Source organism: Macrobrachium nipponense, chromosome 28 (assembly GCF_015104395.2).
Source record: "Macrobrachium nipponense isolate FS-2020 chromosome 28, ASM1510439v2, whole genome shotgun sequence".
Classification (NCBI taxonomy): domain Eukaryota; kingdom Metazoa; phylum Arthropoda; class Malacostraca; order Decapoda; family Palaemonidae; genus Macrobrachium; species Macrobrachium nipponense.
The window spans coordinates 39,888,550-39,912,664 of record NC_087217.1 but is presented as its reverse complement, the minus strand read 5'-3'; the positions used below and the strand labels follow the sequence as shown (position 1 = coordinate 39,912,664).

The 24,115-nt window shown below is 39.5% G+C and overlaps 1 protein-coding gene across 11 annotated transcripts in view; it reads left to right on the top strand.

Annotated features, from left to right (window-relative positions):
• The window catches only part of LOC135201681 (zinc finger protein 227-like), a 203,830-nt gene extending 179,936 nt beyond the window's left edge, over positions 1–23,894 (top strand). For 9 of the 11 annotated variants that reach the window (XM_064230812.1, XM_064230807.1, XM_064230809.1 and 6 more), the window contains one exon: positions 9,345–13,601. In XM_064230812.1, coding sequence (XP_064086882.1) covers positions 9,880–13,344 — 3,465 coding nt within the window. In that variant the 5' untranslated portion in view covers positions 9,345–9,879 and the 3' untranslated portion in view covers positions 13,345–13,601. Of the gene's footprint in view, positions 1–9,344; positions 13,602–23,559 lie in introns of those variants that run through there. The other 2 variants (XR_010311585.1, XR_010311584.1) reach the window with 1 other exon arrangement.
• The last annotated feature ends 221 nt before the right edge of the window (positions 23,895–24,115 follow it).

Genomic DNA, 24,115 nt, shown 5'->3' with positions numbered 1-24,115 from the left:
AACCTTGAGATTTTTATCCTCTTTCCTGCCCAAAGAGTGAGTACCTGGGTAGCTGGTTTATGGCAGGAACAGGAGCTTTCTTAGGATTCTTGTTTCAGCAAAGCTGGGGAGGTTGCACAAACGTTCCTTTTGTATCAGGGACAACTCACTTGGTGTTTTCACCATTCTTTAGTTCCCTTGTTGTTCTTGTTGAGGCGGGTTCCAAGGGTAAATTCATCTCCTCTCCTGAGTCCTAAGAAGTTGTCTTCAGGGGATTGAGAATGTGGCAGGACTATGGGAGCTGTACATGGTAGTGCCACTAGATTTTTTCCCACAAGAGCATTAGAATTTTTTCCCCCTGGGGATGCTCTTGTGGTTGGGCACATCAAATTAGAAGAAGGATGTACACCTGGGCATTGCTCAGAAGGGTGAGTCTCACTTTAGGGCTGATGCCCAGATACCTTTTGACACCAGCTCTTACAATCAGAGGCAGGTAACTGGGATATATGGTCCCTAATCACCTGTATGGCAAAGTAGTTTGAGATTTCCAGGTTCTGAGCTTACACCTGGCCACTGTTCAGTATAACAAGTAGCTCTTGGACTCCTTTTTTTTCTCTCTCTCATTGCTTACTTCGGTTTAAGCATGGAGAAAGGTTTCTTTTCTGGAAGGTTTTATCTTATGTCTTCGATTTCCATGTGTCCATATTGAGTAATGTCCAGACCTACAAGTGCTCTCGTTCAAGGTCCTAGATGTTCCTATCTGGTTAAACTTTTGAGTGTTCCTACACAATATACAAACTCAGTTCTTTACAATAGGAATTACTTATGGTGAAGCTGGAACACGGCTGTTAAAATTCTTGAACAAGGTGGTTAGGCAGTAACTACCATCTGGTAGGCTGGGAGACTTGCCTGCTTAGATGTAAACCTTCCCAATTTGTTTTCGGCATCATCCAATGAAGACGTATGTTTGTGAGCTTTTGCTGACTAGCTATTAATCATGATTTCCAGGTGGGATCATTATTTTTTTTAATGTTTTGAATATATAGTGTGTTTGATATTAATAATTAATATACAAACCCACTTTTTGTGATAGCCTTTCCCCTTCGTTTATTTTTGGGTCAGTGGCAAGGGTGTATTTACATCCTTAGCACTTAATCTTGCCATTTATTAGTAAGGGTACGACAGTATATTTATTTATTATTGAATTTGACATTTATGCTTATGCTTTAGGAGAATTTACCGGAGGGAAACTTTGGAGGTTTGCTCTTTGTTTTTTCTCCCGGTATTCTTCCTTCTCCCTTGCCCTCTTCGCTCGCTTGTCGGGCGAGAAAGGGCTGGAACAAGAGTAGTATCCTTCTTTTTTAGTCCTGTTTTCTTTTGTCTGCGGGCTAACAGTGAGTGAAGTAGATCACAGCCATAGCTGGTTGGATATCTCTTCCTGTTGGTTATCCCTACCCTCGGGATTGTACCTGTGACACGATTGCATGCTGTGGTATTGGCCCTCAAGTGTGTGTACAGTTTCCCTGTGGAAAATCATATTGAATTGCTGATGTTATCCAGGAGTCTGTGTAGCTGCCCTGTGGTTATTGGCTCTACCTCTGATAATGACTGTGCTTCATCTTGTAGAAGTCCTGAGGAAGAACATCTCCCCCATTGTCCTTCCCTTCCTTTTCTGAAGCTCGAGGAGGCCCTGGAATCCGGAACAGCCTTCTCTGGCCAAGAAGTGTAAGGAAGCTTCTCCTCCCCTCAAAAATCCTCCAGCAGGATTTCTAAGGGATTACCTCCTTTCAAGGAGGTAGTGGGATCTGTCGTCAACTCTTCCCAACATTCAGGTTCAGGAACTGATTTGGTCGCCCCTGGTCTTGAGTTTTGGAAGCAGTGGGGGTGCAGGCCTTTGCTCGCATTCCCATCACCTGTGTAGAGGTTCGCCTGTAGACAGGTGCAGGGTCGGGTTCTTGTTCATGAGTTTCCCTGAGTTGTGCGTCCCTTCTGTCAGTGACAGAGACCTCTCACCGTCCTGACAGTGGTGCAGGATGAGAGTAGGGATCGAGCCATGCAAGCGACTCATCCTTTTCTGCCAATGCGTCCAGCACTTCCTGAGTACTTGTCAGTGCTTAGTAGTTTCTCACTTGGTGCCTAAATTCCAAGGAATCGTACACCTGGAGAAGCAGGGAAGCTGAGGAGGCATGGGTTCCCTTGTCTCTCTTCCTGACCTTTGGGCTTGGGCACTGATTCTCTTGCCCCTGGACTTGTGTTTCAGGAGCCGCAGGAGTGCAGGCTTCTGTTTTCATTCCCGTAACCTGTCGAGAGGTTTGCCTATGGACAGGTGCTGTGTCAGGCACTTGTTCGCGAGTCGTTCTAAGTACTTGTGCTTTTATTGATGAGTGAGCATCCAGAACTGTTGAAGGACCATCCTAGTTCGGGCACAGGATGGGAGAAAGGACGAGACATTAATGGTTCTGTCCCTTTTTGCTAACGGAGTGCTCATCAATGCCTTGTAGATTCCCACCTGGTGTTCCGATTCTGAGGATTCTAACACCTGGAGACTGTGTTCTCTGTGGTTCTTTCCATCCTTTGGGCAGATTCCAATTTGCAGTATCCTGTGGTGTCTCATGTTTTAGGAGCCCTAAGTGCATATTCTGTTGAATTGCACTCTTCATCCAGTCTTAAATGCTCGTATATAAGACTGGTTCTATGCCTGTTCCTCCTTGACTTCTATGGAAGTTGAAGAAGGATCTCTCCTGGTGATTGTCTGACAAGATTCTAGAGTCTCGTTGAGCATTTGAATTGCATTGGATTTTTAGTGTTCTCCGAGTGTTTTGTTTTCTGTAATTTCAAAATACTTGGGTGAGGGGTGAGGCAGGCATTCCTGATAATTGTTGTTACAAGTCAGGAGTCTCGCTGAATGCTTGATTTCCTGGAAATTTAAAAGGGCTATCTGTGCTTGGTTTGTTGCAATATCCATTCGCTCTTAAGTCTCGTTTGGGCTTATGCAGAGCATGATACTACATGCCAACACTTTCTTGGTGCATATCAAGTCCTGTTCTTGTGTCTTGAACCTTAGGGTCCGAATACATGGACAGCAGCCACAGAATCTCTCTTTATTCTTTTTCTTGGGGTTTCGGCCTCGAAGGAGAAAAGTGAATTGGGAGGAAGTTATATTTCTTTGCTGATAATTACCACGCATAATTATGTGATCGTGATCTGCTCATCTCACTTGACTCTGCCAAGTGGAGTGCTCAGCTCTGCCGAGTCAAGTACACTTGTCTCTGCCGAACGAAGTCTCTGCTCTTGATTAGATTGGTTCTGTGCCATGACATAAGCACCCTCTTTTCGTGTGTTGTGGTTTTCATGGAGTCGTGGAGTCATCTTGTCAGACAGAGCGAGGCACAGGATGAAGTCGTCGTCATCTTCATCCTTGTCTTCTACCTCCTCCTCCCCTTCTTCTCCTAGACTTGATTGGTCTTAAGAAGAAGGTATACTCTCTACCCTGAAGCTCTGCCAGTGGGACTTCGAAGGGTCTGCCTCCTTTCACAGAGGAAGTACTTGGGTTTCCTGTAGGCTATCCTAGGCCTTCAGGGTGAGAACCAGTTAAACTTACCCCTGGATATAGTGTTTCGGGAAGCTATAAGAAAGCAAACTTCGGTTCTTGTTCCTACCACTAGGTCTAAGATTCCATCTCGAAAACTAGTACTACATCGGAGAAAGCTCATTTGCAAGACACTGAATGTATAAACCTCTATGAGGGATTGTACATCCAAATTCAGTGCTAGAGAAACAACTCGCCTCCCCGATTTTGGTGCAGAATAGGAGTGGGGTGTGAGTCATTCAGTGACTTTCCCCTGCTTGTGATCGCTAGAATTAATGTCTTACAAGTTCTTTAGATGTCTGTCTTTTAAGACAGGCCATCATGAGAGTTGGAGAGGCGGTTTTCTGTGTAGTCCTCTTGTGAGGTTTCTATCCTGGAGAAGACAGATACATGGCAAGACGTTGCAATTTCTCACCAATTTTTGGCGCATTCAGCTCCACTCAACACTCACTCACATTTGCGTGAATGAACCAGTTGGTGGAAGAGACTGCTTGGTTTGGTGGGTGAGACCTCTGCTCTTCCTTCAGGAAGTGTTTTTTTACTGAGGTGAACACGTTTTCCTGAGTCTGTGCATTGCTATCATCACCGCAAGTTGATGATCATGCACATTATCACCCTCTCCTGCTAGTTCTGACAGAAGAGTTGGTGAGAACAGCAGTCAATCCTCCTCTCTTTTTCCCTCTACTTCCTGGGTTACACTGGGATGGACAAGGGAATAAGAGGAATTCTACAGAGTCTACTCCCCAGAGTTTGGATACGAAAGCCTATGTTCCTGGTTCTGTCTTAGAATCTCACTGGATGTATTTTCAACCGGTTCAGAATGGATATCACTAAGAAGTTTTGAACTCCACATCTCCAGTGTTCCTGTTTGGGAATAACCAGTTTGGCATGAACTACTTGTCTTAGGTGTCCTGTTGTCACCTAGAAGCCTTCCTTCAGGACAGCTTCGCCTTCGCTCTTTTCATTAGAAAATGAAGGAGGTCTGCTTCCAGTCCTTATTCTTTTTCTCTTGCGAAGTGAAGAAGAATTAGGCTGGTGCTTGATCAACAGGAGTCTACGAATATACTTGTATATTTGCCTCGCGACATGCTTCTGTTATCAGTTGCATCATCCAAGTAATAGGCGCATACCTATAGATTAGTTCCTCTGATGTGTGACCGAGACAATAAGTACCTTCTCTTAATAAGCCTCCCAAGAGTTTCCGGTTTTGGGTTTGAGACAACCAGTGGTATTGTTTAGCAACACCACAGGAGTGGCATTATCACTGAACAATAAGGTTTAATTCGCTCCTGTTTTGGTTAACATGCAGGTGCCCGAGTGTTTTGTAGTGCGAGTGTATTTGTAGTGCACTCGATAGCTCTATAAGCCTAACGCATTCCAAGATGGAATGTACTACCAAGTAACTCATATGGAGTTGAGTAAGGGACAGAGTACTGACTTCTCATGGAAATATTGTTCAACTTAGTATTGTTTCTCCTCTGCCGAGGGTTAACTGCTACTAATTTGAAGCTCTCTGTCCGGGCAACACAGACATGTCTATGGTTGGCTTTTGATTCTTGCTTATGGTTCCTTCTCGTGCTCTGTATTTGCCATTTTGAGGATCATCAGACAGAGATATGTCTCATTAGACCCATTACCATCTTTCTGTTTACCCCACAATACAACAGAAGTCTATAAGTCATCTACTCCGTTTCAACTGACCCATAGGCCATTGTGATGATTCAAAATTATTTTTCTGACAATTACAGCAGTTTTTTGTTGCCTGTATAAATTTTTCTAATTCATAAGTGTTCCACTACTAGTTGTTCACCCCAAATTGGAGTGAATTTTGGAAGACTTTGCCTGCCCTGATAGCTCTGCTTCCTGGGTAAAGAGAAGAGTTCCTCACTGAACCAACCTATGCAGTGACAAGAAGTGGTTTGTCAGGCAGCACATCACTGTGTTTTACACAGCTAAAGACTTCCGGCCATCATTGGAAGCACACGCTTTTTAGCTGAATAGCAATGAAATAGCTGAAATCTTCCTTTAGTTCTTTGCAAATTTCAGGGATTAGAGCCGTCTTCACTGGTTGGTGTTATTGACCAGACTTTTTCTCTCGTCAGAATCGCGAAAGTTAACTTCTTCCGATTCAATTGTGAAAGATGTAGGCCCACACTTGCCATAGTCTTTCATGTAAGTAGTATTGTTTCTCCTTAGTTGAGATTTTACTACTGATGAGAAACTTCTCTCTATCTTGCCACCACAGGGACCTCAGGCCTCTGGGCGGCATTTGACTCTCATTTAGGACACAAGAGCCCTTGTGAGAATCATCAGACAGAGTTTTGTTTTCCAAGACTGCATGCCGTCCCGCCCTAGCACTGGTGAAAAGGATAGATGAGTTGCATGGATCCTCTTCAACATCACCCTTCAAAAGGCGGGTTTCGTGACGCGACTCTGTCTCGGATGTTGAATCATTTGGCATCTGTTTGATGGGTATGAATCCTTCATGATCCCCTACACCTTGGACTTTGTATTTGTTGATCCAGACCAATCATTACTTTGTCCTATTGTTGTGTTGCTGTACTTGTGGAAGACTCAACACCCTTCATTGGATGTCAATTTCCTTTCTCCATTGCTGACTTGCCAATGGAAAAGTGTCTCAGACCATGGCTTCCTCCAAGTTCTGCAAGATCATGAGGAACTTCTCTGCAGATAGCTATGTCACTTGCATTCTCTTGTTCCTTTCATCGCATTCTGAAGAATATGTTAAACTGGGAGATAGTTGTATGTAGTCCCATTAGGACCACATTATGTCTTTCTTCCTTCGGGTCTTTGCCCACAGGTCCTGGGAACTTTTTTTTCAAGAGGACAAGTTGCATCTCGCCTATGGTGTGCAGTTCTAGAGGTAAGAAGGATGCAAGAGTGGCTGGCCTCTCCTCCTTCTCCCTCCTCGTTCTTCTACATCTCTTCCTTCGGGTTGAGAATAGGACTTGAACTTACACTTGCTGGTCGGGCGCTTGATGCGGTAAGCCTACACATCGTGTTTCCTTTCAGTTTTTCTCATCAGAATCACAGAGGCAATCTCTCTCCTTCCTCTATCTGGGGGAAGAAGGAGACAGGCAATAAGACAGGAACGTTTCGTATCCTTGCCTTAATGCCTCCAACTCATAATATTCTTCCCAGTATTTTACGTATGAGTTATGGTTCCTCACTCATTTTGAAAAGGTCCAGAAGTCTACCTCTTGATCTTGCAGTTCTTATTCTCCGATCAATTTTTCAGTGGCGATGCACTCCTCACTCTTTCAACCAGGAGGAATAGCCCGCGTGTACTGAACTCCAATCAGTTCTAGAGACTCACTAAGATTCCCCCCTCCAAAAAATGAATCTTCCTATTGTAAAGGACCGAGGGTTTATATATTTTGTAAGAACATATCACAATTTTTGAAAGTAAATTGTATTTCTCCTAACTATACAAACTTGAGGCTCTTTACACTAATGCCCACCATATGCCACCCCTCAATCTGAAACTTGGGCCGAAAGGCAAATTGAGAATGTTTACTTCTGGGCAGGCAGGTCTCCCCACCTACCAGTCAGTAGTTACTGCCTAACCACCTTGTTCAAGAATTTTAATGGCCATGAGTAATTCCTATTGTAAAGGACCTCAGGTTTGTATAGTTAAGAAAAATACATTTTACTTTCAAAAATTGTGATGTGATTTCAGCTGCTGGTATCTCAGAGCATTGAGAGCTATGGCACTGCATGCCTAGATGTTTTCTAACCTCTCCCCCAATGAGAGGCGCCTTTCTTCAATATATATTGGAGTTCTCGAGTACTCGTTCCTTGAACGGCTGTCTGTAAGGTTAGAATGCTCTCCAATTATTGGTGGTGGAGGCGTGGTATCTGTATGGTCAGACCTGCTTGTCAGCAGGTAGCAGTGTTTTGCTCAGCTACCTTTGTCATGAAGCTTCGTTCTACCCAATTTTTTAACAGGCATGGTCAACCTTTATCTAGAGTATGATTCTAGGAGTCTGACAACCTTGAAAAGATTCATATAGGCAGAAAGAGACAGTAAGGACCCTATGAAGGTTGAATCTCCAAGATAGAGAGAATGCTATAGCTTCTAAGGAGTTCAAAAGATCTTCCCCAGAGGGTCATGACTCTCTTTCAGGAGTTTGACTCATAGCCTCTTTGAGTCTAACTCTTGTATTTATGGCACTCAGGAGGATGGAAATCTGTGTGTATGGAATTGTCCTGAATATTGTAATGAGATTCAGAACTGTCAGTCACATCAATTTTAACCTTTCTCATTATCCTCACTGATGGACTTTTCAGCTGTGACTTTTGTGAGATACTACTGAGTCCTGTTTAAGTGCTTCAGTTCTATCATGAAGGAACTCAACACCTTAGATTCATATGTTCACAACTCTTCAGTTAGTACTAACAGATTTAAGGAAGGATTTTTCTGTGTACATTTACCTTGTAGGTCTGAAAATCGATCTGCAGGCATTGTCTCTTCCACTGTGGAAGGAGAATTGCAGCCCAGACAAGAGCTAATGATGCAGGCCGATCATCAACATCTACTGTACTTTGGACAAAGTAGGAACCTGTTGGCTTTTAGGTATTACTTCCAGAGAAGTGAATGGGTAAGATCACCTGCACAATTTACCTTCAGAATGTTATCCACTAGCCTTGGACATGCTTTCCATGGACCAGTGGTGGTTGCTCAATGGGTTGAATTGTGAGCCCAGTTCCCCTAAGGATAGGTATCAAGTTGTCTAGGTATTCGGTTGGCAGGAGGTAGGTTAGGAGTGGCTGGTTCTCCCCCTATCTTTATTCTAACTTTCTCTTTGGTAAATGGAGTGCCATTCTGTATGCAAGCTGGACATAGGTAAGTGAAGTTTAGCTATCTGACTGAGTGCCAGTCTTTTCATTGGCCATGAAGCGATGCTTGTTCCTCTTCTCTCATGGTAAAAGGAGAGGAGGACAGACCATAAAGCAAGGTCGTTAATCAAATTTACCAGTTTTATTGTGTACGATGCTTCAGTATGGGTTCTTACAGCCTAATTGACTAAATGACATCCAAACCCTTTACTTAATGGTCCAGAGGTCTAGCATCTGCTACACCCCGTATGTGCAAAGAACGAAGCTTTATGTTTGTCTAGGAACAAATAGTAAATTTAAAAAATACATAATTTTTATTTTTCTTAACTTACAGACCTGAAGTGTCTACCTTTATGGCCCAACATAGCCACCCCTCACTCCGATACCTGGGTTGGAAGGTAAAGTGGAGTGCAAACCGAGAAGTGGGTGGGGATTCCCCTACCTGTCAATAAGTTTGAATGGCCTTTCCAGCTTGCATTCACAAGCTAAATCCCTATGTAAAGAACTTCAGGTTTGTACTTTATGAAAAATACAGTTTACTTGTGAAATTGTTATTTTATGTACAGTATGTTTACTTCTTTTTATTGAATATCTAGAAAGTTGGAAACCTTAGAAAAATGGTAATATCTTTACAGTTTACTGACACTGTACTGTCTTCCTACTTTGACCAGGGGTGCCCCTCTTAATCCCTTTGAGTCCTCTGGTATTACCTCGATAGTACTGATGTAGTCAGTAGTAGTCTTTTGACTATTGAGATCTGTATTTTAGGATGGTGCTTCACCTTATTGGTTATGGTACTCTAGTATAAATGAAATATGAGGTTTGTGTTTATTGAACATAATTATTTTACCTTGTTTTTTTTCTCTGGAAACTAATATTTACCTAATTATTTGTTATTACTTTATTTTGCAAATAGATGAGACGGGGAAGAGTACAAGTTATCTTGCAGATGGTCCTGGTGGCTTCTTCGAGACGGGGAAGAGTACAAGTTATCTTGCAGATGGTCCTGATGGCTTCTTCCTTCAGCAGTTTTGTTTTACCATAGTGATGAAACAAATTCGAACATAAAGGCCTGGAAGCCAAGCTGCATATAACACACTTGTCTCTTGAGGATTTTTCAACTTCAGCATTCCTGTTATTTTACTTCATTTACTTTTAATGAATGTGAGATGTAATTTGGAAGTACAAAAATTTTCTTTTATTTCAAATGACAAAAAATAGTACTCTCATGGTAGGCATTATTTCCATGTTTTAGCTGGCCTTAATAACTTTTGAAATTATTTTGAATGTTCTGATTTGTAGATTACAGTAAATATATTTGAGGGGAAGGTGCTGCAGGTGGCTGTAGATAAAGAATTACATTCAGTAATTGTTTTAACCAAATTACAAAATATCTATTTATTAAACTGTACTGCATGAGGTTTCCATAAAGATGATTTGATAATATAGCCATGATGGAAGAATTGCACTTACAAAAACTACACAGTTGTGAGGGATCGCCATCAGAAAATCATGGAACTTCTGATGATATTAGAACTAATGAAGAAGTGATAGTTACTAACATTTCAAGTGATGCTGAGGGTTACTGTACCTCAGTTTCAAAGAGTGCAGAAGTCATGGGAGAAAGAATTAGTGGCTGTGACTGTGAACCTAGCAATACTCGAAGAAGTAAAGGAAATGTAGCAAATATCAGTGCCATCTCTACCGTTTGTACCATGAAAAACACGAGGGACTTCATAGAGTTAACCGAGAAAAATGTTAATCAGATGATAGAAAAGAGTGAAAATAAGGAGGACTTGTTGAATAATAGTATTGGCAATGAAGATTTAGAAAGTAAACTCATCATCTTGAGTGGTGAGGAGGGAGAACCTTTAACAAAGACCCATAACCATAAAATTGAATCCTGTCATAAGGTTTTTAGTGAAAAATGTGAGAATGAAGACAAGGGGGATATAAGTGAACAAGGCATAAAGACAGATGAATGTAATAATAACTGTAAAACTGATGTTGTTACGGGAGAAAATGCAGACGATGGTCTTCAGGCAATTTCTAAGTCAGAACCAAATTTTGAACTATCTAATTTAGAAATTAGGTCGTCACTTATCAATAAAGAGCAACACTCAGAAACTTTAGTTTATAATGAAGTAAGCATGTTATCATGTGCAAGGAAAGACAACTCAGGGGACCTTTCAGAAATTCTGGAAATTAACAAGAATTTAGAGAATAATATATCTAATCATCCAGAATCTTTAAATCAAATTAATTTGAAAAAAAATCCACCATTTTTTAGCTCCACAAAGACTCTAACACCAATTGCTCCAAAGCCATCAAGAATAATACCAGGAACCATTATAGCACCATTTACAATAACTCCATTGAATCCTCCTCCTCAGAATACATCATCCAGCAGTGCTCCAAATGTAAAGACAGGTCGGAAATTACGTAAGCCCAAAACATTTCGTTATTACAGGTGTCCACAGTGTTCCCAGTTATTCAAATTAAAAAGTCATTTTACAACACACATGATGAGACATTCAGGTGAGCGTCCCTTCAGCTGTCATTTATGTGATAGGTCATTTCTGTTGATGGGTGAATTAAGTGTTCATATACTTCGCCATACTGGTGAACGGCCTGCAAAGTGTTCATATTGTGATAAAGACTTTGTTCGAAACACGGATTTAAGGGTTCATATGCGTACCCACACAGGTGTTCGTCCTTTTAAGTGTAATGAGTGTTTTAAAGCTTTTACTACTATGCAAACATTAAAGAAACACATTCTTGTTCATACTGGGGAGAAACCGTATAAATGCACAATTTGTAATAAATGTTTTACACAAAACAGTGGTCTTAAAATGCATATGTTGATACACACAGGTGAACGTCCTTACAAGTGTAATATTTGTGCAAAAGATTTCCCTCGGGGATGCGACCTGAAAGTTCACATGCGTAGTCATACGGGAGAAAAGCCTTATAAATGCCCAACATGCGGTAAAGATTTTGGTCAAACTGGTCATCTAAAAGCACACATGTTAATCCATACCGGAGAACGACCTTACAAATGTACTCAATGTGATAAAGCTTTCATAAAAAATGGAAGTTTGAAAACTCATATGCTTGAACATACAGGAGAAAGACCTTACAACTGTGAAATATGCACCAAGAAATTTACAAGAGTAGATGGTTTGAAGTCTCATATGATGATTCATTCCCAGAATAAACCCTTCAAATGTCCCCATTGTGGAAAAGGATTCACTAAGAGCAACAATCTAAAGACCCATATACTTACTCATACTGGTGAACGTCCCCACAAGTGTGAAGAATGTGGTAAAGACTTTGCTCATAAAGGGGATTATAAGCTTCACATGAAATTGCACACAGGGCAGGAACTTTTTAAATGTAGCTTCTGTAAAAAAGACTTCACAAAATTTAGCTATTATAAAGTTCATGTACGAGGTCATACTGGAGAGAAGCCATATAAATGTACCTTGTGTGATAAAGCCTTTACTAGTAATGGTAGTCTTAACTCTCATATGCTTATTCACACGGGGCAACGTCCTTATAAATGTAAAGTGTGTTCCAAAGCTTTCACACACAATGGTAACCTCAAAACTCATATGTTAATTCACAGAGGAGAAAAACCATATAAGTGTAATGTTTGTGGTCAAGATTTTGTGCAAAATGGTAGCCTTAAAACACACATGCTTATACACACAGGTGAAAAGCCATTCAAGTGTAATATTTGTGGGAAGGCCTTTATTCAGAATGTAAGTCTCAAAACACACATGCAGAGGCACACTGGGGAAAAGCCTTTCAAGTGCACATCTTGTGACAAAGCATTTGCCCAGAAGGCAAGCTTGAAGACACATTACCTCATTCACACTGGAGAGAAGCCATTTAAATGCTCAATATGTGGTAAGAAATTCAATCAGAATGTCAGCCTTAAGCGCCACTTGCAGAAGCATACAGGTGAGAAGCCATATAAATGCAGTGTTTGCAACAAAGATTTTAAAGTTAACAAATCCCTTAAAAAGCACATGGCCACTCATACATGTGAAGCTGTCACTGTAGAACCTCATGTGAAACATTCACAACAGCAGCAACAACCACAACAACAACAGCAGCAGCAGCTGCATCATCAGCAACAGCAGCAACACCGACACCAACAACCGCCACCGCAGCAGCAGCAGCAGCAGCAGCAGCAGCAACAGCAACAGCAACAGCAGCAGCAGCAGCAGCAGCAGCAGCAGCAGCAGCAGCAGCAGCAGCAGCAGCAACAGCAGCAGCAGCAACAGCAGCAGCAGCAGCAGCAGCAGCTGTTGCTTCCACATCACCAACAGCAGCAACATATCCATCAGACACAGCAACAACTTATGCTGCTTCAGCATCAGCCACAGCAACAAATGATGCCTTTATCAAGTGAAATTCACATACATAGGGATAAAATGCTTCCGACTGGTTTGCAAGTTGAAGGAGAGAAAATGGACCTGACAGGAGTAAACTTAGAACGAGAAAAATCTCTCGTCCATCTAGGCGTCCACATGGAAAGGGATAAGATGACTCATGATGGAATGCAGCTTGAAAGGGATAAAATGCATCACCATGGGATGCAATTTGAACATCCTAAGATGAATGTTAATGAATTGCATCATCTTGAGAAGAGGCAGGTGATGGGACATGGAAGTGAAATGACTCATGAAAGAGAGAAGAACATCCCTGTACGGTCATTAGAGTATGACCTTATGGGTGGAGGTTCATTAATGAATCTATGCAAGTTCAGGTTTCATCGACAACCGCATTACCAAGGATTTATTCAGAGACCAGGTCTTCCAGTAGACCCTATGGTTTCACAGATGCAACGACCAACACCTAATTATGATGTTAGTGAAGTGAGATATTGGTCACAAGAAAGAAAGTAGTTATTTACAATGTGAGATATGCAGTATTTACTATTGTTTCCTAAATAAATTTTTACTCTATCTTATCTTATAACTTACCTAATTCTTTATATACTTTAATAATGTTTCATCATTTACTTCATACTTTATAATTATATGGTGTTCTATTTCATTAACTGTAAAAATATGATGAAATATGTTGGAAATGGCAGTTATTAGGTTGTCTGGCATTTATGACAAATTAAAAAAGTTTTTAAGTAGTTATAAGTCTTTATCTTCCCTGACCTAAACCACCACCTTCAGGCTGGAAGCGTTCCTAAATTGACCGCAGTTTATTATATTATGTAGCTAGCTATTAGCAGATGAAATTTAGATGAAATGAATTTTGTGGCAAACTTTGCCATTATAAAGATTAACCCTTAAAGTATGGATATACTCACATGAGTAGTAAAAACATGTTTTGTGTGGTCGACAGATTTACTTGTGGTGAGTAACAATATTACATGCCATTGATTTGGGGGAATTGGGCAGGAAAGACGTGCCATTACTTATGGCAACATTTACACTGATTCAGATGAAGTGGGTGCCTCATGACAGACTTAGTTGTGTACAGTGGTACCTCGGCATACGAAAGCCTCAACTTAAGAAAAATTCGAGTTACGAAAGCAAATGCGAAGATTTTTTTGGCTCTACATACGAAAATAGTTCAGGATACGAAAGGTTGTTGCTGTAAAGTCCCAAGATTCGCCCGGACCACTGATAACAATTTTAAAACTCGCTTGCCGCCAACTGAGTAGACTCGCCACCATCCTCCCACTCTCCCATTGGTTCCTGATGCTAGTCACCGCCATAAGATCCTGCTCTCCTATTGGTCAGCATCTCTCCCATGATTCCATCATGCATCTACGTAGCAGCGTGCTTTTTCAGCCACTCGCCAGCAGCATCGTTATCGTAAGCACGCGGAATTTGTTCGTTCTATACGATTTCATTTATTAACGTAAATTCGTTAGTGATTTCGTTGTAGTACTACTTTATCGTGTTGTGTGAGAACTTTACTACATACGTATACGTACTACATAACTTAATTACATACCGTTTATACGTAGTCATGGGTCCCAAGAAAGTTGAAGTAGGAAAGAAGAGGATGCTTTCTTTGGAGACAAAAATGGAGATTATCAAGAAGTATGAAGCTGGCATGTGATTGAGTGTGATCACCAAGGAATATGGCCGAAATCCGTCGACAATAGGCACCATCCTCAAGCAGAAGGAAGCCATCAAAGCAGCTACACCTTCCAAGGGGGTGACTATTTTGTCTAGCAAGAGGAGCCACGTGCATGATGAGATGGGAAGGCTGCTTCTTGTCTGGATAAAAGACAAAGAAATCGCTGGCGATACAATAACCGAGACAGCAATCTGCCACAAGGCCAGCGCTATTTTCGGCGATGTGATTGCCCGGGCTGAAGACGACGGAGGAGAAGGGACATAGACGGCAACCCCAGAGTTGAAGGCTTCTCATGGGTGGTTCGAAAAATTACGTAAACAGACCGGCATCCATTCGGTGGTGTGGCATGGGGAGGCGGCCAGCTTGGACACGAAAGCAGCCGAAGCCTTTATTAAGACGTTCGACGAGATGACAATCAAGAAAGGCTACAGTTCTCAGCAAGTCTTCAACTGTGATGAGACTGGCCTTTTTTGGAAAAAAATGCCTCGTCGGACGTACATCACGCAGGAAGAGAAGAAGCTACCCGGGCATAAGCCTATGAAAGACAGGCTTACGCTTGCACTTTGTTCAAATGCCAGTGGGGATTGCAAGGTGAAACCCCTACTTGTGTATTATTCTGAGACTCCTCGAGCCTTCAAGGCCCACAAAGTGCTAAAGGAGAAGCTTCCAGTGATGTGGAGGGCTAATGCGAAAGCCGGGGTAACGAGACTTTTGTTCACCGAGTGGGTAAATCTGTGTTTCGGCCCGACTGAAGAAATTCTTGGAAGAGAAGCGCCTCCCTCTGAAATGTCTGCTGTTGTTGAACAATGCCCCTGCTCACCCGCCTATCAAGGTTCTTTATCTTCCGCCTAACACCACCCCTCTCCTCCAGCCCATGGACCAGCAAGTGATATCGAACTTCAAGAAGCTGTATACGAAACATCTTTTCAAGAGATGTTTTGACATCACCGATACCACAAACCTCACTTTGCGTGAATTTTGGAAGGAGCATTTTGATGTTGTCATATGCATCCAACTCATCGATCAAGCTTGGCAGGAGGTTTCGAGGCGAACCTTGAATTCTTCGTGGAGGAAACTCTGCCCTGATGCCGTATCCGCCCGAGACTTCGACGGATTCGACGTGGGCAAAGCTGGTGCTGCAGATTCAGGAACAGTTGATGATCCTGAAACTGTTTTGCAACCAGATTTTGACAAGATCGTTGCACTCGGCAAGTCCATGGGGCTGGTCGTCGACGAGGATGACATCAATGACCTTCTCGAGGAGCACCAAGAGGAGCTTACGACAGATGACCTGAAGGAGTTGGAGGCCATGCAACATAATGTCGTTCAAGAAGAGTTCTCTAGCAGCGGCGAGGAGGAGGAGGAGGACGACCCTATGACAATGGCAGAAATTAAGGATGCTCTAGCTTCTTTTCATAAGGTGCAATCATTTGTAGAAAAGAGACACCCCAAAAAGGCTTACACAGGTCGTATGCTTGCGCAGTTTGATGACGTTTGCCTGAGTCGTTTCAGGAACATTGTCAAAAGTAGGCAGAAGCAATCTTCCTTGGATAGTTATTTTTTAAAGAGACCTTTAGTAGGAGTAAGCAAAAAGGAAGATCCAATTGATACTACAAAAAAACAGAAAATTGAAAGTGGTGAAGAAATTGAAATTTTGTATAAAAAAAAAAAAATTATTTTAAGTTTTTTGTAAAGTTGAGTGTTACAGTTTTGTTAACCCTCTTACGCCGATTGGACGTATTAAACATCGAGTCAAAATGTCTCCCATATGCCGATTGGACGTATCAAACGTCGACTCAAAAAAGTTTTTAAAAAAATTTGGGGAAAAATAATTATAGGCCTACCAGCCGAAAACTTTTGAATCACGCGCCTTGGGGGATGCTGGGAGTTCACGGATCAAGGCATTGTTTTGTTTACAATCTTTACGCAGGCGCGCAAGCACGAATTTCTTTCTTATCGCACTAAAAAGTATCAGTGACACATCTCAAAAATTATTTCGTCACTTTGACATAATTTTTGCACCGTTTTAAATTATCCGTTATATGGAGTATTATATATGAAAATGTGTGCAATTTAATGTAGAATACAACAAAAAATACTCATGATTGTAGCTTTTATCAGTTTTGAAATATTTTTTATATAAATAACGATAAGTGCCAAAATTTCAACCTTTGGTCAACTTTGACTCTACTGAAATGGTCGAAAAACGCAATTGTAAGCCAAAACTCTTATATTCTAGTAATATTCAATCATTTGCATTCATTTTGCAACCAATTGGACGTCTCTAGCACAATATTTCGACTTATGGTGAATTTATGAAAAAACTTTTTCCTTACATCCGCGCGGTAACTCTTCCGATAAATTTTTTCGTGCGATTGTGGTAATGTTTGCACCATTTTAAATTTGCCGTTACATAAAGTTTTATTTATGGAAATGTACGCAATTTCATGCACAATACAACTAAAAACAATCCATGGTTGTAGCTTTTATCAGTTTTGAAATATTTTCATATAAATAACGATAAGTGCCAAAATTTTAACCTTCAGTCAACTTTGACTCTACCGAAATGGTCGAAAAACGCAATTTTAAGCTAAAACTCTTATATTTTAGTAATATTCAATCATTTACCTTCATTTTGCAATGAATTGGAAGTCTCTAGCACAATATTTCGATTTATGGTGAATTTATATAAAAAAAAAACATTTTCCTTATGTCCGCGCGGTAACTTCCGAAAAAAATCAGAAATTTTTTCGTGCGATTGTCGAAATGTTTGCACTATTTAAAATTAGCCGTTACATAAAGTTTTATATATAAAAATGTGTGCAATTTCATGTAGAATACAACGAAAAATGATTGAAGGTTGTAGCTTTTCTCTTTTTCGAAATATTTGCATATAAATCACGATAAACAGAAAAAAAACCACGTTCGGTCAACTTTGACTCTACCGTAATAGTCGAAAAACGCAATTGTAAGCTAAAATGTTTACAATCTAGTAATATGCAGTCATTTATCTTCATTTTGAAAAAAATTCGAAGTGTCTAGCACAATATTTAGATTTATGGTGAATTTAAAAATAAACTTTCTTTCCCCCCGCGCGCCAATTCGCGGCCACAAATCTCCGAAATGCGTATGTCGCATTCTCCTAATATTTGCTCCTTTTTTTATTAGGCGTTTTATAGAGTTTCATATATGAAAATGTGCGCAAATTCAAGAAGAATACAAACAAAAATATTTGAAGGTTGTAGCTTTTCTCATTTTTGCAATATTTGCATATAAAAAGAAATATATATAAAAATTTTGACATTCGGTCAACTATAACTCGTCCGAAATGGTAAAAAACTGCAATTCTAAGCTAAAACGCTTGCAGTATCGTAATATTCAATCATTTGTCTTCATTTTGAAACAAATTGGAAGTCTCTAGAACAATATTTAGATTTATGGTGAATTTTTGAAAAAAACATTTTTTTATGTCCGCCCATTTTGTGATAATATTTTTTCTGTGTTGCTTTTATCGTTTTACAATTTGTTATATATCAAAATGATCGCAATTTAGTGTACAATACAACGAAAAAAAAGTAACTCGTTAGCTTCAACCGTTTTTTGCACAGCTCGATTTGAATACAATTATGTATGAATTTTTTTTTGTCACTACCATATATTGCATTATTTATATATGATAATGATATTTTTTTTCATTTCTGATGCTTGCATACTAAACTTCAGGCAATGTCAAAAAAAGGAGCCAAAAATGAACTCTTAATCTTGAAAACTAAGCGCGCTGTGATTTTTTGAAAAGATTATTTTTTCCGCTTCCACGCTCACTCCAAACCCGCCTTGGCATACGGGAGACGTTTTGGCGTAAGAGGGTTAATGTATTTCGTAAAGTTTAGTTTATGTTTCCTGACATTTTTTAATGTGTTTCGTAAAGTTAAGTGTACGTACTATAAGAAGTTTTCTGCCGTTTGTCCTCCTCCTCTGTCGCCACTTTCGGAGATAGCCTCACTCGAAAAGTAAGGTTCCACATTTTACTACATACGTACATATGTACGTACAGTATTTCTTGTATACCATGTACACTAATACACTTTATTTACAGGTACGTACATATTAGTACTAGTACGTATTAATTTAAGTATTGAACAGTCCAAATTGTTGTAGTATTTCATTGTTTATTGGTCAATTTAGCTTTATTATAAAATTTACTGGGGTGTTTTTGTAGGGCTTGGAACGGATTAGGCATTTTACATGTAAAATGCGGTTCAAGATACGAAAAGCTCATGTTACGAAGGCCGCCTCGGAACGGATTAATCTCGTATGTTGAGGTACCACTGTACTTGACTTCAAGAAGAGCTCCCCTCAATTAGGTTCATTCACGTGGTGAGGGAGTAAGGGATCCTGCCTTCATTCCTATGAAGGCCAGATCTTGATGGAATGCCTACAAAACTTTTGGCATTAACTGGCGTGGACATTTCCACTTTGATCTAATTCAACTGCTTAGGCGAATCTGAGAAGGGATCGTGGGTTGGCAAGGATTTGCATTTGAAGCTAATCGTGGGAGTTGTGGTGGTTGAGTCACCACCTGATATGGTTTGGACCTGAGAGATAGTAAAAAGATTTTCCCATTATTATGTCGAGGGCAGAACCATGTCCAGGGACTGGCCCATCACAATCCAGGGGGGCTGGGTTTTTGGGGATGGGACTCCTCACTTTTGTCCAGAAGCCCACCAATACATTTGGGGTGGGGAGTTGATTCACATTAGTGGGGGCAGAACTCCTAGGAGGTGGATTGGTTTATACCTGGGCCACCGCAAACATATTAGTGCTGTGCCAAAAGGGTAGGATATGGGGTGGACCATTGGGAGTCAACTCTCATTTGTGTCATTGGTGGAGAATGCGAATACTACCTGAGTGATTCACGATACTTTCATGATATAACCAAGTAGTAATACTTGTATGTATGTACAACTGTGTGTGCATGACTATATATGTAAAGAGACTGAAGGCTCTTATAGATTGCATGGCAGCATGAGAGACATGAAATCTCTTGACCAACACACGAGACAATTGCAAAAATTAATTTAGGTACCGAATTAAACTCTGAACTACAAAAATAGACTTTATTCCTAAAAGATAAGCAAGATTTTAACTATAACGAGAACAGCTAGAGAGTCAATCAAATGGAAAAGCCCAAATCACTTATTGGAACCTGACACAGAAAACGGATTGTTTAGTAAATGAACAGCGTAATGAAGCACCTTTCTTCAAACTCTGACATGTTTGTTCCACAAATTAAATAGTCACGTAGCAAAACGTATTCAGTAATACCCTGAACTTATGCGATTCGATTTGCGCGAATTCACATTAGTGCGAACTTTTCATCGGAACTTAACTAATTATCATACACGAGTTCTTCACAATAGTGCGAACTTTCCAAACCCTCCAGAAGCACTGCAAAACCCGGCAAAAGTGTTTATGTTTAATATATTATGCAAATTTTTAAATTTTAAAGCTTTTCTGTATAGAATATTTTATTAAAAATGTAATATTTTTATTTTTGTACATGCATACATATGCAGTTAGTGCATATATGTACTTTTATAAGATGTGATACCCACTCGCAAAGTTACTGCACTTTTCAAAGATGATATTCCTTCAGAAACTTTGTTTAATTTCTGAAGTACGTACTAATATACCTCAATTAGTATAAGTTTTCATGCTTTTCAGTGTAAAATCAGTAGTAGATTATGTGTATGCTATTTATATTTTTGAAAATAATACAAAGGCAGTAGGTAATTCAGTGTTAGTCACTATATAAGAACTCGGTGATCTACTAGTAAAACATCAGTGTTGTTGTTCTTTGAAAATTACTTTCTTAACCTCGGAGAAAAGTGCTGGTACAATCTGTATGTACTATGGTATGTAATTACAGCACATACAGTTAATGTACTTTCAGAAGATGTGATCCCATTCACACTTTTTAGCCCTGGATAGGTTTTGCTATTTTGGTACCCCTTTAAAGGTGCGTGGGGTCGAGCTCGACCCGAATGCCCAGAAAAATTTGTGAAAATTAAAAAACTGTAGCTATGCTGTACATTTTAATTTCTAATATCAATTTCACCATTGCCAAACACTACTGAGAAGATAAATCATACCCATCTACAAGTTAAATATATATTAGAAATATATTTAAAAAATAAGTATGTACAAAAAAATAATTTGCAAAAATATTTTTTAAAAATACAAAATATGCTATATACAAAAAAAAAAAGTATTGAGGGAATCCTTTCTAAAACTGCTATTTACAATATGTGACTGCCAGAAAAGGTGTCGGACCCAAAGAGGTCAAAATCTGAAAAGAGCAGAAAAGGGCGAGTTTTTTTGGCAAAAAAAAAAAAAAAAAAAAAAAAAAAAAAAAAAAAAAAAAAAAAAAAAAAAAAAAAAAAAAAAAAAAATTGCACTAAGTTTTTTTGGCACCTAAATGAAATAGGAAGTGGCTATTTTTTTTTATAGAATAAGCTCATATTATCCTAGAACGGAATTATGTAAAAATGTCTGCTCTAAGATGTAATTTACTGTTATATCAGAAATGTTATTCTCTCTCTCTCTCTCTCTCTCTCTCTCTCTCTCTCTCAAACAATAATTTACGAAAATATTTACAAAAAACACAAAATTTGCTATATACACACAAAAATTGAGGGAATCCTTCCTGAAACTACTATTTACAATATGTGATTACCAGGAAAGGTGTTGGACCCATAGAGGTCAAAATAAAAAAAAAAAAAGGTAAAAATGGGTTAAGTTATTTTGGCCCAAAAAATTGTCAAAATTTCACAAATTTTTAGGTACCTAAATGAAATAGGAAGTGGCTAATTTTTTTTTATAGAATAAACTCATATTATCCCGGAACGGAATTATGTAAAAAGATCTGCGCTAAGATGTAATTTACTGTCATATCAGAAATGTTATTCTCTCTCTCTCTCTCTCTCTCTCTCTCTCTCTACAGTGTGTCGATGGTTTATTGACATAAGCTGATGTAATCTGTCACCAGAAAAGGCACAGACCCACTACTTCCCACCCCCTCTCTCCCCTTCTTGTCTCGTAATCATTTCAAGGTCATTTCCCTCGCCTCCAACCCTTCGTTACACAAACTTGAGCTTTTTGCCATAGAGGTGTCAGCAACCTCTAAATTATCATCACCATCACTTTCTAATTCCATTAGAAGTAATTTGATGACATCCATGCCCAGAGAATACTGCCTGCTGGCCATTGTTGATCAGAAATGCAGAAAAAAATTTGCAAAAACTGAGAAATTGGCATTCGAAGGAAATTGGACCAAATGGCAATATAAGGCATCCAGCCACAACCAATGGCATGCATAATGGACACACACACACACACCATCTACCTACAGTTTCCAACAGTACAAAACTATCCCAGTGTCAACAATGTTAGACAGGAAATCACTACTTGATAACTTTGCCTTTGTATCCCACACATGTTCAAAACAAACAATTACTCAGAAAAGGGGAAAGGACAAAGGCAAGGCAAACACAAGTTTTGACATGATTGTAGTGTGTTCTGCTGGCCTCTTGCAGGTCGATCACACCCATTTTTAAACATTCCTCAGGTCGTGGGCGACCGTCGCACCTACTATCCAGGGTTAAAGATGATACCCCTCCAGAGTTATACCTACTTGACGTATGTTTCTCTCTCTCTCTCTCTCTCTCTCTCTCGTAGTTAGCTAGTTCATGATTTTAAATTGATTTAATTTTACCTTCTCTCCTCTAAACATTACTTATGTACATACATGTCTTCTTTATTTTATTTAATTGTGTGACTTGTTATGACTGACTTACGAACTTTACTTAGTGATGCAAAGAAAACTTTTACTCTTTTACTCCGACAGAAAAAGAAAATGGCATCCCATGAATTAGGGGTAACTTCAGTATACGTACGAAAATGGATACATATGTACAGTCGGCCACACATATAAGTAAACACATTTCAGCCACAAGGGCTGGATGTGATCTGGTAACACTGGAACTGTGCCTCCAGACCCACGATGAAACCTGCCCCTCCACCATGGCCGTCGCCCTCCACACGTCTTCCCTCAACATTTTTCCTTCCATCCTTCACTTCCACCCTTTCAAGCACATGTTTATAACTTCTGCTCCCTCTCTCTAATTTCTCCTTTAAGGAAAATAATATAACTGAATCTATTCTGTAGGTTTATTTTCTCATCATGGAGGCAAGAAAACCCTCCTGTTCAACTTTTGTTGTAATAATATTATTACTTGCTGTTACCGACAGAAGAATTAACTCTGTTTTCGTGGCGCTCTCTTATAATAATGGGATTTAGCTATCTACCAATAAAAGCCTAATCTATCAAAAAACAGCATACCTACTACTCTTTAATTATAATTGTAATATCAACAGCCGCATTCCAAATTCTTATTATTACAAGGACAACTAGCATCAGATCGTGTAGGGCCTTACGTAACTCAAATTAACCATGAAGAAATAAAGAAGGCATAAGTTGAGGAGAGAAAGACCTCCATAGGCCTAGAAGACACTGAAGAAGGCGAAACAAAGAGACAATTATAAGAGAGAGGACAACATATATATATATATATATATATATATATATATATATATATATATATATAATATATATATGATATGCAAGTATCATATGAGGTGTCATTTGTCGGAAGGGTGAGCTGGACATAATTTTTAACGTAAGGTTCCGTCTCCCAGTTCAAATCTCTCTCCTTCCTCCTGGTTTGCAAAGCTAAGCGAAATTCCACCTTCTTCCTCTCCACGATAGACTTATGGCTTCGAGCTCTTTGGGAGGGGTCGAAGGTGGAATATCTCTCAGCTTTTCAAACCAGGAGAAAGGAGAGATCTAAACAGGCAGAACCTTAAATTAAAGATTATATCCAGCTCACCCTTCACAATTTGACGCCTCTTGTAAAAAATAGTTAATATATACATATGTGACGTTTGTTTTGCAGGACAACTGTCCCATTCACACAGCCAGGATAGTTAGGCGATGGCTTAAGGAGCAACGAGACATTGACCTGCTGGACTGGCCAAGTAAGGGGTGTGATATGAATCTCTTGGAAAATTGCTGGGGGACCATCGTCAACTCTTGGATCCCAGGCCAAGAGCCATCATCAAGGCAGCTCCTCCAGCATACCATGTCCGAATGGGAGATATTCAGAAAAAATCAACAAATCGTCTATAATCATGTAGCCTCCGTCCTCAGTAGACTACAAGATGTCATCGCCAACGATGGTGGATGGACTAAATACTGATACATATTTTATAATAAATGGTTATTTTTCAATCTATTTTGTATCCTTAATAATATGGTGCTGTAATATTTGTTCCTTAATTATGTATACGTTAAAATGTTACTAAATATCATGGTTTGGAAACGTCGAACTATATATATATATATATATATATCTATATATATATATATATATATATATATATATATAGTATATATATATATATTTATAGTATATAAGGATATAGTCTCATTATTACTTGATACATTATTAA